Source organism: Lolium rigidum, chromosome 2 (assembly GCF_022539505.1).
Source record: "Lolium rigidum isolate FL_2022 chromosome 2, APGP_CSIRO_Lrig_0.1, whole genome shotgun sequence".
NCBI classification, from domain to species: Eukaryota; Viridiplantae; Streptophyta; class Magnoliopsida; order Poales; family Poaceae; genus Lolium; species Lolium rigidum.
The window spans coordinates 27247942-27266551 of record NC_061509.1 but is presented as its reverse complement, the minus strand read 5'-3'; the positions used below and the strand labels follow the sequence as shown (position 1 = coordinate 27266551).

Here is an 18610-nt window from a genome sequence, read left to right as displayed (position 1 = left end):
GCTGGTCGATGCCCTCGATGGAGGGGGCATCGTGAGCCTCGGCGAGTTGCCGCCCTCGATGTGCTCGAGGATGTTGTGGAGCGTCCTATTCGGCGCGCTCCACCAATGCCGGCGACCCGCGGCGTTGTTGCGCGGAGGCGGAGGTGGCGGGCCGTCGTAGGACGCCAGTTCGCGCTCCCTCCGCCGGAGAAAGAAAGAATTCCACCGAGTGTAGTTCTCGGGGTGGTGGCGCGGGTCGGCGCGTTCTTCCTCCGTCATCGCCATCCGCGCCTCCTCGATGGCGACGTCGAGGGCATGGCCCTGGGGCGGCGGCGGGATTAGCCGCCACCCGCCGCCGGGGGGCCTCGTGTCCGGCGGGCAGGGGTACCCCGCCTGGTGGAGGAGGTGCCCCTCCCACGCGTGAAGCGATCAGCGGGGGAAGCCGTTGTTCGTTGCGCCGTCGTCGTCGTAGAACGCCATCGGTGGAGGGTGAGTGGAGGGAGAATGGAGGAAGAGTGGAGCAGGGACGTCGCGGCGAGCGGAGCGGCTTATATAGGCGCGGCGGGCGCCGGCGATTAATGCCGCGTGGAAGACGATGCGTGCGCGGAAGACGATGCGGAAGACGATGCGACGACATTAACTCGCCGTGTGGAAGCTACGCGGCCGGCGAATGCTGAACGGCGGCAGGCTTTTACAGCGCGCGGAAGACGATGCGATGAGGACGACGATCGGTGTCCCTCGCCGACAAGTTGGGGCCACCAGACGCGCGGGAAGTTTCCTCGGCGTTTCCCGCGTTTTCGTTTCGTCCGGACTCCCTGAGCGCTCCCCGGGGGGCCGGGGATGGCGTGGGATCACCGGATGAATTAAGGCCCAAATTCGGATGAAATCGAGAAACCGAGGGCGCAACTGGGCCGAATATCGCCATCCGGATGACAAAACGCGGTCCTGGGGGCCTCGTCGGGGAGACGAGTAGAGATGCTCTAACGTATAACTGTATGTACAGTGGTTGCTGCAGTAGTGCGTGACATCAAGCAATGTGGCTAGCTAGGAACCAAGGAATTGTACGTGGTCCTAATGGTATTTGTGAACTAACAGTCTGTCGCTACATACGTACGTGCTCCCTCTACTTCACAATACATTACATATAAAATATAAAAACTGTCGGTCAAAAGTCAAATCTTAAAATATCAACATCTACAAGGGTTTCTTTGGTTCAAATGAAAAGCGTAGGAGTAAATAGAATATAAATAGGATTTTTCTTTTTTTGATATTCACCCGTTCGGTTCAAATGAAAAAGAAGCAAAGGAAAACCAAACGAAATTTTCTTCTTCTTAGTTTTAAAAGGACGAAATAATGTGACTAAAGGTCTTTAGTTGCATAATAACATCAGCATTGTGGTTTTACTTTGATTTGACTATATTCGTTAGGATTCATGTGTTTTGCTATTCTTTTGAAGGAAACACCCATAGTTTACAAAATATCACTGTTTTTCAATCCTTTGCTTTGCACATGCATCTTTTTATCATATTCTTATTATTTTTATCTATGCGAACCAAACATTCCCTAAATAAAATCAATGTTATTGGAACCAACATGGAATGTACTATCATATTGTATGCATTAGGCATTGTAAATACTGATATTCTTCTATATAGTCAGTTAAATTTTGTGAAGTTTGACTCTACTTTCATATGGTATGCATTTGGTGTTGTAAGTAGTAACATTTTCAATATAGTAGGTTAAACTTTAAATTTAACTTAAATTTCCATGCAAAGTGTATAGAAATGCATAGAGTAAGTTTGTAGCTAGGAGTTTTAGCCGCTCGGAATCATAGCTTAAATGTTTAATACTGCTAAAGAAATGACTGGCCGACTTTTTGCTGGTACTTTTTAGCGATTTTGTGATGATTCGATCGCAAGTATTTCTTCCTCGCCTTACATATCCAACGTACATTTTTCACTGGTGGGGCCGGCACAGCTAAGCTTGGTAGAGTGAGAGTGAGCGTGACAGTTGGGTGATCGAACATGCCCTCACATTTTCCGGGAGCACAGCAGCAGTATTAACTAACTTTCCGGTTTGCATCCCTCTTCACTTGCGGCAGGAATGTGTGGTCTATCATGTGGTGGCAGCAAGGCGCTTGTACACGAACAATCAAAAGAGTATGGCTTCTTGGGGAAGCCGATGACAAAATTTTGTGAGGCTTCTAAATTAGGTTAGCCTTAGCTATTTTAGAAGCCTCGGAAAATTTTAGAACCAGCTTTCCCAGGAAGCTGGGGAGGGCAGCTTCTCCGAGAAGCCGCCAAAAGAACTGGGCCTATATATAGTGCAACTGGCTCCAGCGGCCGCCAGTGGGCATACCGCATACTACGTCTGCGCGCGGGCATCTTTCTGTTCCGCTCCGCGCTGCGTCGCATGTACGTGCTCCCTCAGAATGTGCACCCAAAGTCCGAACTAAGACCATCTCCAGTCGTGTCCCTCAAAGCGTCCCTCAAAGAAATTTGGGGCGCGCCGGACCAAAAAACGGTTCCAGTCGCGTCCCCCAAAGCCCATTTTTTCGGCGTACCCCGATACGATGTCCGGCGCCCCGAGGCCGTCCCCGCCCCATAGGGGACGCGCCGGGGACGCCGGACACACCGAAAAGCGAGGCGAGGAGTGGCGGGGCCGACCTGTCAGCGGCACAATAAATTTTAATCTAACCGTCGCCTACCTCGTGACGGAAGTTATTGGCGCGCAGCAACGGTGCAGTTCCCGCAGAGGCGCAGCGACGCGTCTCGTCGCGCCTAGCTCTGCGTGCTGGCGTTAATGAGCGCCACCGCTCCCCCGCCTCCCTCCAGCCTATAAAAAAGGGCCGCCTCTCTTCGTCCCTCTCACACACAAACCCTAGTGCCTCTCTCCCCAACCCTAGCCGCCACCATCTCAACAAGAGACGACGCCATGTCTGGTAGAGGCGGAGGCCGAGCTCGCGGCCGTGGTCGTGGTCGTGGCCGTGGCAGAGCGTCACGCTCGCCGTCGCCTGCCACGCCGTCGTCTTCACCGTCGGAGATGGACGTGGATCCGGGCGTGCAGTTTGAGTTCGTCCTCGTCCTCAAGGGCGACCCACGCGGCATCCAGAGGCCGCCGGACTCCTTCGCCGAGTACGTCGCCGGCGACGACCGCCCGCGCACGATGCATCTGCGGGAGGCTGCATGCGGCTACTACCGGTGGATCGTCGACATGATCTACGACGCACGCGGCAAGATGTACCTTAACATCAGCTGGGAGAAGTTCGCGCGCCACCATAGTCTCGAAGCCGGCTTCATCCTCCTGTTCTCCTACTTCGGCGACAGGGACATGAGCGTCAAGTTCTTCGACGAGACACGCTGCCGCCGGGACTACCACGGCGACAACACCGACGAGGAGGACGACTGATGATGAAGAGTGTTGTTTCTTCGCAGCGAATACGTGCACGGAAGTTTCTGGATGTTCGCCTCATCGGTAGAACCAACAAGGACACCATCCTCCCGTTGGATTTTCCATTTTGGGTGCCTGGGTGTGCCCTCGAGTATTCTTTCTTAGCAGCGAACACAGGAAACCTTCTATGCACGTCCTAGTTAGGTTTAGTTTTTTTGCAAATTTTTATATTTGTGTCCACCATGGTTCAAATTATGTATTAGTTTGTGGAAAACCATGTTCCAAACTGTGTCTTCCTGTAAACCACCTTTATTAGTTTGTGAAAACTGAAATAAAAATGTCAAAAGGAAATATTTTTAATGTTTGGGGCGTTGTTTGAGGGACCTGGAGAGCGACGTCCCCCAAACACAGCAAGAACAAAAACACGTCTCCCAAACACTTAATCCGACGCTCTTTGGGGGACGATTTAAAGGACACAACTGGAGATACTCTAACGAGGTTGGCCGCAGGGTTGCTTCCGCATCGGATTCAGCAGCCACTAGCACGCACACAGCGTACGTAGGTGCATGAAAGGCGCACGTGCGAACACGTAGCCCCTCCCGTGACCACGCACAAGGGCGTATTGCTTGGAGTTGGTCATGACCTCCGATGCATCCACCCAGGGTCGACATGTATTTATACATCTATCCTCTTTCCTTGCAAGCGTGTACAACCTCTACCTCGCACGCGTGTACTATACGTTCGTACACAGAACACACGGTGCCGTTCCTACCTCACGCGCTATCCCTACATATTCTTTTTTTTTTTACTACATGTATGATTCACCATAACATCAAGGAAGCACGATCGCTATCCCTACATATTCTAGTAACATGTGATGGTTTTAAATGACCGAAATCTATTTTTTTTTTAGAATTGGCAACCACCGAAACCATCCGTACGCATGCATCACAAGTAAAAAAGCTGCCTAGCTAGCTCATTCATTCTTAAGTGGGCCACTTCTTATCCATGCAGCTCCTAGCTAGCAACATCAACCTGCACGGATCAGTGGACCAATCAGAGGCAAGCTACCCAACATCGAGTCATCATCTGGGCCAGCTCCACGCACGAATCTTTTGTTTGCTTACCTTTTTCTTCGTGGTGAGCAATATGCATCCTGTCGTGAGTCGTGCACGAAGGTAACTAAATCGTTATACCATCTCCAACGAGTCGATGCCTGTCTATCCGTTTGGGTCGCACGATACGTCTACCGTAGCCACGCGTACACATAGCCAAATCAAAATAGTAGTTAACATTTAGTTAAACTAGATTTTAGGCTCTAACATGCGACATTACATTAATATTATCCCTAAACGAGCGAGATCAACCTAAAATTAAATATAATCAAAGCCTAGCTAGGGTGTGGGTTCAACACCGGCCGCAGCCTCCGCCTACTCCTCCTCATCATCACTCGCAAGCTTGATGACGACTTCAGGGCTGCCTACAGGTCGGGCCACGTCCAGAGCGGCTCCTCCCATGGCGACCACGGGTCGGAGGGCTAGGCTGCCGCCTATTCCTGGCCATCCTCGACGCCTTGGCCTCCTGTTGGGTCACCACGACGAGCTCCCACGCCTCCTGTTGGGCAGCCCAGAATGGCACCGCATGCCACCGCATGGAACTCTTCCTCCTCGTGCGCCATGGCCATGCGAGTGGTCTCTTCCTACTCCCTGTCCATATGGAGGAACAAGTCCCCTGGCTTCTTCAGCGGCCACCAACACTACCACGTCAAGAGAAGACGTGCCCAACACCTCGACAAGGTGAGGCCACACCCCGAGGTCCTCGAGGTTAGAGGCCTTGATGGCGGCATCGTTCTCCTCCCCGCCGGCGGTGGTGGCGTGTTCACCACCATGCTTCTCCTTCAAGATGGTCATGGTGCTGCCGGCTGATGTCAAAAATTTGCGCGGCGGTGCCCACGACGCCAAGTACATCCTCCGATGGACATCGTGCTCTTGGGTAAACCACATGTCCCAATGCCAAACCCTCTGCGTAAGCAGGGTCCTGGCGCAGGTCCGGAGGGAGCAGCACACGCGGCAGGATGCAGGGACGAGCGGCACTGAAATCCGATCTAGGCTTAGGTGCTACCCATGTAGGTGCAGGTCACCCCGCGGCATGGGGCGCCGGCCTCCAAAATATCTTGCGCGACCATCACCATGACGTAGACGCGTTGCTGCTCGATAGCCGGTGGACGGCGGGTTGATGTTGAAGACCGCAAGGGCGACCGACGCATGGCTCGGCAAAGCCTCGTGGTTGTGTGTCGAGGGCTGCTACTTGGGAGCCATGGCAGCGCTCTCAAAATCAGGACTGGAGTGGGGGTTTGCGCATGGGGATGATTATGCCCCCTGGGTCCCATTTAATACTACCAGAAAAAGGTCGCCGATAGGTGGCCTGAGGAGAGCAAGCGACGGACGCGTCACGTGTCCGCCCCCTTCTATAGCCATGCAAAGCAGATTTAGATTTAGTTTGCCTTTGGATCGCTGCGGACAGCAACACAAATACACGGGGGTGCTCTTTTTGTCCTAAGAACCCATTCCAACATTGACGAAATGGATCGTTCTGTTGGAGATGATCTTAGATTTGTACTAATGATACTGATAGCAGTTGATTATCAAAAGATATCGTCAAAATGCGTGGATGATCGCGCGTGGGATAGCGATCTTTTCAATCGATGCCGGGAAGGAGCAGGATTTTCTTATATCAAGTAAAGTGAGCTGCGACGTAGATATTCGTACACACAACATGCATGCACCGCTGATTGGACCCTTACCACGTCCACGTGCATGTTACAAACGAACGTACGATTGCATCATAATATATCCATACTTACAAAGCTTCATATCTACAGGAGTTAGGTTGCACACGAACACGATCGACGGAGAGTTATATATAGATATAGCTAGCTGCTTGCTTTAAATGGCAGGTCAATAGTACAAGAGGTGCAAAGGGTTGACACGTACTTCTACCAAGTGCAAGTGGCGAATCTAGTCCATACGTCCACTGGCCACGCACTTGTCCATTCCGTGACCACACACCACAGACATACACCTGCACGATCCAACTGTTCACATCTAGTCTGGACCATATATATCCCATGTCTAGCCACAAGGTATTTCTTTTTTCCATCTAGTATATCCTGCTAAAAACACCTTAAGCTTAATTTGCATATGCAAGTCAACTAGTCAAGCGGACAAGGTTTTTGTCAAATTGATATTTGCATATGTGCATCAACAACTTGCACCACCCTATGTACATCTATCAACACATCTTTCCTTATGAACCCATATGTTAACTAGAGGTTGCACGTCGAAGCATTAGGCAAAAAATGAGCCGATACAAATCAGGTGCACGAGTGAATATTGAGCAGTGCACCAATAAAGTAAGGCGCATTGCGCTGTTTTCTTCTTCTTCTAAGCAAACATCATACATCAACTCTACCGGCGGGTAGATAACAAAAACGCATTATGCCATTCTCCAATGGGCTACCATACTTTGGATAGCAAAACTGCCTGTTTCGGTATGTTTGCGGTGGCCCGCAGACATGGAAGAGGCACACGTCCATTTGCGGTTGCCAGCGGCCCCAACGGCCTCAACTCGCAAAAGGAAAGTTGCTAGAAAAAATATAATTTACATATTTTAAGGCCCAAAAGTACACTAAACTAATATATTGTGGGTAATCATTAAGACATATCATCCATTATGGACAATGACATCCACCTATGGCATTTGTTGTGTGTTTACTTGGATTATCTTAAGACCAGCCCTCTTAGGACTTTATGTCTCTTTTGTGGGCATGATATAAGATGTATCTTCATCGATTAACCGATTTTCTTGGTGCTTGGTGGTGCTAGTCGTATACAAAATATATTTCTCTAGGAAGTTACCTTGAAGCATGACCAGTTGCCTCAACTTTATCCTGGTTTTGTGGAAGGATGAGTGAGATGTTTTTTTGCGAGAAGGATGTGTGTGATGTTATAGCAAGGGTCGGACCGGGTTCCTACTTTGCAAGAAGAAGGGAATTAATAATCGAGATGGAGAGTTGGCGACAATGAAAGGAGGAGAGAAGATACTCAACCGAAAAGGAAAAATGAACTCTACCACTCACATGACTTGGAACTAGTCATTCTTGAGTTTCCACATATAATCATTATATGGAGATCCTCTCACCTCTTTTATTTGTATTTGCACGAATACGGTCGAATCCAAATGGTTCTTAGCAGTGATATAGAAATAGTTGCCTCTTAATTAGTAGTCTAAGGAATAGCAAAAAAACAAGCAAAGGTAAAGAATGCCAAAACCTAGATACTACTCCCCCGTAGCTAGCTTGATAGCTTCATTTGGAAAGGAAGAAAAGCCTCGACACCGTGGACAGATAATGCAACACAAACTAAAAGTACCGGTGTATTAATGAGATATATGGGAATTAGTCAGGGCACAACCTCCTGATAGCTAGCTAGCCGATGGAGCTGTGGATTAGGTTTGGCATTGCATTTGCAGAGGTAGCCACGACATGACCGCAACTCCCACCACAAAAACCTTCTCTCTCGTTGCCTTCTTCATGTGGCTCTCCATTAGACCACCTCTCCCTCTCTCTAGGCAAGTGTTCCTGGTGGCAGCAATTAAGGCAGTTAGCTTAGGCTCAACCCCAAATAAACAAGAGCCACCAAACCTAAACCAAGAAAAAACCAAAGTTCATCATCACCACATGCACAAGTACACCATTGTACTACTTACGACTAGTAGCTTATTAGCTCTCGATCCATGTCCATGAGGAGCGTTCCATGACCAACCCCTCCTCCCCCTCTTCACCTCCCTCCACCTCCCGACACCAGCGCCGACGACATAGCCAAGAAGCCAACGACGACGACGAGGTCGACCACGGCATTACGTTTCCCGCGCGGCCGGAGGAGGACGACGAGCTGTCGCCGCCTCGGCTGGAATGGGACTTCCGGCTCGCGGCCACGGTGCCGTCCCCGGCGCTGGCGGGCGCGTCGGACGCCATCGGCAGCGTCGACTTCGACCCCGCCGGCCGCCTCCTCGCCACCGGCGGCATCGCGCGCAAGGTCCGGATATACACCGTCGCCGACTTCCTGCACCCGCCAACGCAGTCTACGTCGTCGTCATGTAGCCCCGCGGCGTGCATCTGCGTGCCGGCAAAGCTCAGCAGCGTGCGGTGGCGGCCCGAGGGAGGCGCGGTGGGGTGCGGCGACTACGACGGCGTCGTGACGGAGTACGACGCGGAGCGCGGCGTGGCGTCGTGGGAGCGCGACGAGCACGCGGGGCGGCGCGTGTGGGCGCTCGACTACGCGCCCCACGGCGCGTCCATGGCGGCGTCCGGCTCCGACGACCGCACGGCGCACGTCTGGGACCCGCGCGCGCCCTCCGGGACGTCGTGGGCCACGGCGCGGGCCGGCGGCGCGGTTCTGTGCGTGGAGTTCGACCCCTCCGGCGGTCCGCAGCTGGCCGTGGGCTCGGCGGACCGGCGCGCAGCCGTGTACGACGTGCGCGCGCTGGGCCACGGCGCGGTGGCGTGCATGGACGGGCACGCGCGCGCCGTCACGTACGTGCGCTGGGCGCCGGCGCGGAGGGTGGTGACGTCGGCCGCCGACGGGACGCACCGGCTGTGGGAGTGGCCGGCGGCGACGGCGGTGTCGGGCCCTGCGCGGGAGGTGCGGTCGTACAGCGGCCACGTGAGCGGGAGGAGCTTCGTGGGGATGGGCCTGTGGCGGGGCGCGGGGCTGGTGGCCAGCGGGTCCGAGTCCAACCACGTCTTCGTCTACGACCTCAGGTGGGCTAAGCCAGTCTGGGTCCACCCCTTCGGCCTCGGCGACGGCGACGCCGGCGGCGGCTTCGTCAGCGCCGTCGCCTGGCGGCAGGGCGACGCCGACGCCGGCGGAGGGGCGCTCGTCGCCGGCAGGTCCGACGGCGTGCTCAAGATGTTCACGTGCCAGCGCCGGACTACTGATAACCCACAAGTCGACGACCAATAGCGCGCGAAGCCACAATCCCTGTTTCTTCGGATGCACACCAATAGTGCGTGTGTGTGATTCATTCTTCATGCCTTCCAATTTTTATGATTATACTACTTGTTAGAGTACTAGTACTGGGAAAGAGAGATTATTTCCATCTTCTTCTTTTTCTATTTCTGATTTTTGTGACTTGGCTTCCTGACCAATTTTTATGTACGCACTGATCTATTTTTTAAGCAATAAAATTCAAAAATTCTAGACCCATTATTACACTGCCAATTTATTTTGAGAGCTATCGTTTGACTCTCTTTTTATATATCTCGGCTCACATTGGAGCTCATTTTTTTATAAATTCTTGACCCTCTATGCGAAGTTCATTTTAGCAGCTATTGTTGATATGATCTTTTTTATAGATTTTTCTAATTCCCAGCTGACAGTTGACATAATTGTGCTTCTAAATTTGTTTGTTAGTCACATACAAACCTTCCGTATGATTCATGGATTTTTTTTTTTGATGGCTCACGATACTAGGGGCGTGTTTGGTTGCTCGAGACGCTGTTTCCTGCATCCATCGGGCCAAAAGTTGGGCGATTGGTTAACTTGGTCGCATTGATTTTTTGCTGAGCGCGGATTTTGTGACTTGAGTTCCTGACAATTTTCATTTTTATGTACATACTGATCTAGATTTTAAGGAATAAAATTAACAAATTCTTGACCTATTACACAACAAGGTTCCTTTTGACAGCTACCGTTGACCTTTTTTTTTCATATCTCAGCTCACATTGAAGTAACCTTTTGACATAAGCTTTTCTTTTTCGAGATGAGGAGCCCAACGGGCTTCCAGTTTTGTTTAAGAAACTGGAGTGTCAGTTATTACAAGGTTAATTAAGAACATAACACATAAATGAATTGTTGACTAAAACAGAACCAACCCTCGACAAATATCATGAAAAAGAAAAGGAAGATAATTTTAGATAGAATCTAGGAAAAGTGACTCACGACACAAAGGCCACGACATATTTTCATAAACATATCAAAATTTCATCCCGCCTATCTGATCCAAGGGAAGGAAGAGAGGTATACGCATGAGTGCTACGATCTACTACATGCATGTTCGAGGAGACACTACTGGAGCTTGAGCAAGGAGATGAACGTGAATGCTACACAACTATCCGCTTTTCAGCAGCCATGACTTTGCCCGGAATCTCCTGCGCAACTTGTTCCATTCTCCTAGCCTCTTCAAGTAGAAACTTTCTTAGCCCATCTTTCTGCAATTTTTCCCGTTGTTGCGCACTGGTTAATAAAATGAAAAGAAAAAAAAGAACAAATTTTTGTAGGATCTCAATCTAAAGCAAGTCTTGTTTCTTGTTTTCCTCATAGCTTAGATAATAGCAATAGATCCTATCATAATAGCTCTTCTACTCCTACCAAAATTATTATTAAACCAATCCATATATGACTCTCCAAAACCCACCGGAATGGAGTTAATCCCTAGAGAAACACTTGTTATATTCCAAATATATTTTACTAGAAGACACAAAAAATAACAAATGTTCATGTGCCTCAGGATCATCGCAAAACTCACATAGTTCTGCATTTTACATCCTTTTTTGAGCAAGTTCTCTTTGGTAAGAATTCTATTTCTCATCACTATCCAACAAAAAGTTTTGATCCTTAAAGGTTGTTTGAGGTTCCATATAGCTTTATAACGAAAATTGACACGCTTGACTATTAGAAAGGAGTACATAAAATTAATAGGAAAAACCCATACTTGATCGAAAGCAAAGTTACCCTATGAGCCCCACGGGACAAATTAACTTAACTACACAATTCTAGAAAAATTAACCACATTTCTTTTGTTTCATCTCATAGAGATCTCCTAAACTTGAGAAAATTGAACCCTGTAGTAAAGACCGTGTTAACTTTAACATTGTGACTATAACAAAGAATTATACAAGCAAGGGAAACTTTGGCAATATTGGTTTGTGACCAATCCAACAATCCTCCCAAAATCAAGTCTTTCTACCATCACCAATCACTCTCTTGCAAAGGCTATAAAAACATGTTTAACAGAAACCAAACGACACAAGAAATGTGAATGATCGGGATTTGATTTACATTGAGTAAAAGTACCTTTCCTGAAATATTTTGCTCTAACCAAATCATGCCACAAACCCTCTTCATTTTCTAACCTTCAAATCCATTTACATAGGAGGCAAGCATTCTTAAGGTCAAGATTTGTCACCCCAAGCGCCCCTTGATCTTTTGGTCGACAAACATCGACCCATTCTAAAATAACGATAGCTGGAATCCATAAGGTCTGGCGTTCCGTTGTGTTCCATCGAGAGAAAACTGTTTTTTAACTTCTTTGAAAGAAAAACTTTCTATTTGCCTCCTCTAGATGAGCAGGTAGAGGAATATTCAATTGAATAGGCAATAAATCAACCGGTCCGAAGGTTATTTTTAATAAAAGTCAGTTGAATGATTCAGTAGATAATGATCGGTGATTACCTTCTACGAGACCTCCCTCATGACGCGGTCATAATTTTTTATTCTTACGTTTAAGACCACTAGGTATGATCATAAAATATCTAGTGCTTCTATCTCCTTCTAAAAGATCTTGTTCCTTATGTCGTTGCATCTAGTGTTTCTCGAGGCAAGTTTGGTACGAGATCCTGGCATGGCTTCGGCTTACCTGCAACCCTCCCGTCAATGAGGCCTCCTTGAGCGACTGGTGGATCATCGCGCGACAAAAACGCCCAAGCCAATGCACAAAGGCCTAGCCACTATGACGCTTCTGCTACCATGGATGGTCTGGAAACACCGTAACGCTCGTGTCTTCGAGGGTGAGCGGCCTTCGGTCTCGGGCACATGCGACAAGATCCAGGCAGAAGCTTCCATCTGGGCTAAGGCCGGGGCGTTAGGTCTGCATGCCATGCTGCTGTGATACCATATCATGTAACACACCTCCCTCGTGAGATGTGATCTTGTAAAACTATCCTTCTTTGCTATGAAATAAAACGCAATGAAAAACATGTAAGCATGTAACAATCTGGTTCGCCTCACCATGCAAACATAACATCTGATTCAGATGGCTTTTTATTCCTCCCAAGAGAGTGGATCAGCACTGCACAGTTGATCACACACGCATACCTGGGATTTTACATCCCACATGCTCGTAGCTGTAGCAATATCAATAGCAGGTACAAAGATTAGGCAGGCGTACAATAAGATCACAGCTACATTTGACTCCTTACATTGTCTCGGTTAACCTATACTACTGAATGTGCAGAAACTAAATGCCTTTAAAGTTCTCCAGGCTACAACATACACTTCAGGTTACTTCCAAATGATCACCAGCTTAGTGGGTAATTGTCAAGTTGCGTCACAACCACACCAGCATCTCTACTCCTATGCCTGACCACCAGCATCTACATCAGCACTACTCTGACTGTGGTGACTCCGCACATGAGTTTGCAGCACAGCCTTGTTCCAGCATCTCCTTCTTAACCCCCTTCCTCAACGCCTGCCCAATGTCTCAAAATTAAGTCTATTCAAATTGCACATATACTAGAGCTTGTGAACAAACAGGAAAAAGTACAGCATGAAATAGTATCAGGCAAAAATCAGCACATTGCTTACAGGAATAGTACGACAAGAAATTCTGAGATATATTAGGGCTTAAATCAAAGCACATACATGGAAAATGGCATGTACGCACAGATAAGTGAATCCTTGAAAGAACTTAATGCTGTAAAACTTTGGTAGCTTCATGTCCTAGGACTTCACGAATTACCGGATACAAAAAAACAAATTTCTAAACTGAAGTGGAAAAAAAACTCAGGGGTGACAGTAGCAACAAACAACTATAATAGTGTGCGTCCCTCAACCATAATAATAACATGATTGATTGCATCTGGCACGTGAGATGGAGGCAGACGAAAAATACAAACTGTCTACAAAACATGGGTGCTCAGCCTCTAATTTATCTTGAGCTGGCAAGCTATTCATGCTACATGAATGGCAATTCACTGGAGCAAGTTTGTTGTGAAATAATCCCTAAAAAATTAATCAAGCTCACCACTTCAATCTTGCTGACATATCATATATAGGAGATGCAATATTGCAAGTTTGCAGCCATGTCAGTTATGCAGATTTTTTCCAAACCAACATCACGAGATGAATTTATAGGTGTAACAATTACCAACTGCTGTTTTTTTGCCTCCTTATATCTATCAAAAAACTAGAGCCGAGAAGTCATGTTGACTAAAATAAAAAATTCTAGGGCGAAACAATCCAAAGGTAAAGTGGTAGTAATGTCCTGGTTAAAACGTGCAAGTCTCCTTAGTTTGTGCACTAAAACAAAAAATGTGATCTGATATCTCTAAAAATTCCATAGGGTCAGAAGAATGCTACTCATAGTGTGTAAGATCCTTTATTCGTTCCCAATCAAATTTCCCGGATTAGAGAGAGGTAAAGTTCTGTTCGCCGCCTCGCCCTTCCCATTGCTCCTCAATTGGCCAGTGTTAAATAGCTTCCCTTTTCCCTTCTTCAGTTCAAGCAGTCAAGATCTCCATAGAAAGGAGCTCTGCAATTGGCCATAGTAACTATTGAAGAACAACCAATTGGGAATGTAGATGGTGATGATGACATCAATTAGGGCGATTATAATTCTAACGAGCACAAAAATCTAAATGATTCGCCAAATTTATAAAATCAAAGTGTCGATGACCAACAACCTTTCACTGTTAATATTTTTTTATCACAACTGCATGTGATGCTTTACTTATTGTTTGCTGCTAAGCGCTTGTCCAAAAATTTCTTGTGTTTATTAGGTGATTGTTGCTCTCTGGTTCTCTCTGAAATAGGAAACTGATGTGAGCCTGTGACTTCCACACCTCGTTCTAGGTTGGTATTGCAACTTTTCAACTTGCACAATATTATATAAAAAAGCTCCATGTTATATGCTAGTGTACTGATACATTTCAAGCCTACCGAAACGAACGTTTGTAGAACCATCATATATGGTTCCTTACTACCATGGTTAGTCCCTTGATTGAGACAAATAATTAGTGTGTGTTGTCATTTTAAGCACCAAAAGATTAATATGTGCTGTCATTTCTAGAATCAAAAGATTGTTGATCTATGCTATGTACCCAATATTACTTTGTTAATAAAATATGAAGTTTTTTTTAGCTTGAAATGTAGTCTCTTAAAAATTTGCGTGTGAATGAGGGGCCCTTGCTGTCATTTTGCACGTGGGCCCCGTATAGATAACCCGACAAAGGCATGCAAACATAGAGAAATGAATCCTTACAAAAACATAAGCCCCAAAATATTGGTAGCTCTATCCCACAGAAATTAGCTAGTTCTAAAAAATAACAAATTTCTAACCTCGGTCACCGAAGGACAAAAATACTAAGTGATCCCACTAGCAGCACTCAACATACTATGTGTGTCCTCTGCCATCCTACAAAAATGATTGATTGCATCGGGCGTGTGTCTTGAGTGAGTCAAAAGTTTGAATCATCTACAGAACATGAGTACACTGCCTGTAATTTATCTCCAACACAAATCTAACACTTTCTAAGCACAAGCTAGCAAAATCTTCTTGCTATATGAATAACATGTGTATTTATTTAGCACAAAAAGGGGATGGTTCCTTCAGAAACTAATCAAGCCCATTATTTCAGTTTTGCTTATATCAATATATCATATACACGAGATGAAATAGTGCAGCTCAGCCTCTTAGGTGCAAACATACCAGTTTATGCAGATTTATTCCAAACCACAATTATAAGATAAATGTCTAGGTGTAAAGGTTATCAAATAAAACCTTTCTTCTTACATCTATCAAAAGAAAAGCATATACAAGATAGTCTGGAATGATTTTTTCCAAGCTGAAACAATCCAGAGGTGAAAACAATTTTAATCTTGTAACCTTCACTAAATTGACCATTAAAAAATCCTCCAAGATAATTGTCACAAACTGTGTTCATTACAAATCTACAACGCCTCAAGAATGATTATCATCTCGTGTAAGATCATTTTTTTTCTTTTACTTATCCAATTACCTTGAAATGGCAATTAGAACAGAAGCAAATACATCACTGCTATGTTGCTGAGCTTTGTTAGCTCTGCCTCAAGCACATAGGAGGTAACAATTATCAAACCGCGTAAGCAAGAATTACCAATCACAGTAATGAACTATAAAGCACCAGATCAGACAAGAACGGAAGTAGATAACTGGGATGCAGTATGAAGTTTACCACTTGCTACTGTCGGTGACGACAACAATGATGGTGGAAAGTTGCTATATGCACGCGGCCAAAGAAACGTATGATCTGAAGCAGACACCGTCTCAAGCTTGAATGACTTGACGTCCAACAAGAAGAAGTCTCCCATATGCTCTAGGAACAAGTGTCCCCGCATTGAGCCAACGAAACAGTACCAATAAGTATCATAACCTAAGGAGATTGTCTTCTCCAACTGCCACTGGCCGGAGCTCCCAACATTGTTTCGCCTAATGATATAACTGAGGTCAGATCCACAGGGTAGAACAAACATCCCAAGCCTGCCTTCCCCTGCCTCCACAATGGCTACATTCACATCATCAAGTTTGGTTTCGGGTGGGGCATCGATGGTGGAGAACTCCATCCTTCTAGTATCAAGTACTAACAACTTTTCTCTGCAATCTGTCACCCAATAGAAGCATCCATTCGCGTATTGGGAACGAGAGAGGGCGCCAGATGATTCGATCCAGCCACTATGTGATGGACCAGCTTGCCATTGTCCGGTGGTGGAAGAGAAGACAAAGGCTGCCAGTTTATGTCCGAGACATGCCATCCAGATCACTCTGAAGGCTGTCTCTTCCGCAGCCTCCAGATCACTCTGATGGACGAGGAACGTGTGCCATTTCTCCACTGAAGTGGATAATTCGTCGGGGATTGGGGGAAGCCGAAGATATTGCCGGTGCAAGGGGTCGCACACCAGCATCTCCTTGAGCAGGAAGGCGGTGCCCGGCAAGCAGGTCCTGTAGAGGAGGACGCGGCTGTCGCGGATGTCCAGGATGAACCACTGGCAGGCGGGGGCAGGGAGGAAGGAGAAGGAGAAGTCAGCGGCGAGGGCGACGGCGCTGGCTGCCGACACGGAGGGGTAAGGCGGGCTGGCGCGGTGGAATTCTCCCTTTATTTCGACGAAGCCGAGGAGGGGCGGGGCATGGAGCTTGCGGTACTGCCGGAGGAAGGAGCGGTCGGTGATGTGGCGGCGGAAGGAGACGCAGGCGGCGGAGGCGCGGGCGAGGTCGGCCGGGTCGGGGAGGCGGAGGAAGATGCCCGGCAGGAGCTCTTCGGGGATCGGCAGCGATGCCATTTCCTGGGGGCGATGCAGCAGCGGAGGAGACTGGCGGACGGCCAGGTCCACCAGGATCTCGCGCTCGTCGGCCGTGGCGCCGGCCATCCCGCCGCCGCCGGTCGGTGGTGAGAAGGAACAGTGCAGAAACCCTAGGAATGTTTGGAACGAGTGAGGTGTGGGGATTTGGGGGAAGAAGGGAGCGCCTCTGCAGAAAGCGATTTTGGCTCGTCATTTTTTTTAAAAAAAACTGGTATTTTTGTAAGTTATTAATAAATTTTAAAATATTTCTGGAGATTGTCTTTTTTCAATGATCCTCTGTTCTGAAATAGTCTACATTCTAGCTCCAAATTTTTTTTTTTTTTGAAGTAAGATCACTTATATATTTAGCAGCAGGCCGCCTCATTAAAAACCTTCCAGTCCCCTCAGGTACTCTGGTAAGGAAAAGAGTGCGTAAAAACCTGCTCGCTACGAGAATTACATAGTGTTTTTACAATCAATTGCAATCAACTCCCTTATACAATCTGGGGTTGAGTTGCAAGAGGAACCGTTGAGACCCGATTTTCCTACCTGGGCTAGAACATGCGCCGGACTATTACACACACGATCAGCCTTAGCCAATACAATGTCACTATAAATATTCAGAAGCTCCCGCCCTTCTAGAATGAGAGGCCAACTTGCTGATCTTTCGGGCTCCGTAGATGACAAAGCTTGTATGGCTCTAAGGCAGTCGGATTCCGGGATCGCAGGCCACCGACGGAGCTCAATCAAAAGACGAAGACCCTCCGGACATGCCATAATCTCTGCCTCCTCAGCGACGCCACACACGTAAATAAACTTCCACTCGGCGACAAGAACCCGACCCCGCCGATCACGAGCAAGAACTCCGATCCCACCATGCTTCGTCGCCGCGTCCCGGCCTGCATCGACATTTACTTTAATCACCCCTTCCGCCGGTGGAGCCCAAGCGGGTGCATCGAGCCCGGACTCTTTACTTCCGGAGTTACTGTCTGCAAAAGAGATGTGATAATTAATTAAGAATTGCACCGACGCCGACACCGAGGCTTTCCCATCTCCGTGAATAATGGTATTGCGATGGTGCCAAGTCCTCCACAGTAGGTAAATGATCTTTGGTTGCGCGTCCTTTTTTGCATTGCCGAGGAGCTGGAAGAACCACTCCGTACCAACCCTTGCAAAAGCCTCCTCAGGGGGCATATCCCAGTGGCCACGAATCTCCTCCCTTAAAGCCCTCGCAACGGTACATCGCACCAACGCATGATGAGCATCCTCACCCTCACGTCCACAGATGGTACAAATAGGATCGACGGAGGTAATTCTTTTATGTAAATTCTCCAAGACTCCCAGCGAATCTGTTGCAGCGCGCCAAGCAAAAACACGCATCTTCTGGGGTACCCGCGCCTTCCAAACTAAGTCCCATACTTTCCGCTCGCCCGAAGGGGCCGAGCTTGACTGACCATGATCAAGTTTCTCAAGAATCGGCTGCATACCTATGCGGTAGGCTGAACGAACACTGAAAGTCTCATTGCTCTCACCGTTCCATGCCAAGAAATCATCTTGTGCTCTTGGGGGAAGTTTAATGCTCAGAATACACTGTGCATCATGTGGCCAAAAAAACTCACGAATCACATCTTCTTTCCAGGATCTAGTTCCTTGATCAATGAGTTCAGAGACCCATTTCATACGATTTGCCCGTCTCTTCCCTTCTACCTTCAAAGAACCAGGCCTTGGAAGCCAATTATCCCTATAAATTTTGACCATTGATCCCGTACCAATTCTCCACACCATACCCTTTTTAACTAGTTCTAGCCCGTAGACAATTGCCTGCCACGTTTGAGACTGGTTTTGGATAAAGGCTGTGTCCAGCAAAT

At 47.7% G+C, this 18610-nt stretch overlaps 2 protein-coding genes across 2 annotated transcripts; one reads left to right on the top strand and one right to left on the bottom strand.

The window, feature by feature from the left end:
- The first annotated feature begins 8137 nt into the window (after window positions 1-8137).
- LOC124686137 (WD repeat-containing protein RUP2-like) lies at window positions 8138-9687 on the top strand. Its single transcript, XM_047220133.1, has one exon. It carries the CDS (start codon window positions 8184-8186, stop codon window positions 9390-9392), a length of 1209 nt encoding a protein of 402 aa, XP_047076089.1. The 5' UTR covers window positions 8138-8183; the 3' UTR covers window positions 9393-9687.
- Window positions 9688-12439: 2752 nt separating this feature from the next.
- Window positions 12440-16829, bottom strand: LOC124689404. Its single transcript, XM_047222944.1, has 2 exons — window positions 15641-16829; window positions 12440-12897 (listed from the first exon to the last, which is right to left on the bottom strand). The coding sequence occupies exons 1-2, from the start codon at window positions 16827-16829 to the stop codon at window positions 12878-12880; spliced, it is 1209 nt and encodes a 402-aa protein (XP_047078900.1). The 3' UTR covers window positions 12440-12877.
- Window positions 16830-18610: the final 1781 nt, after the last annotated feature.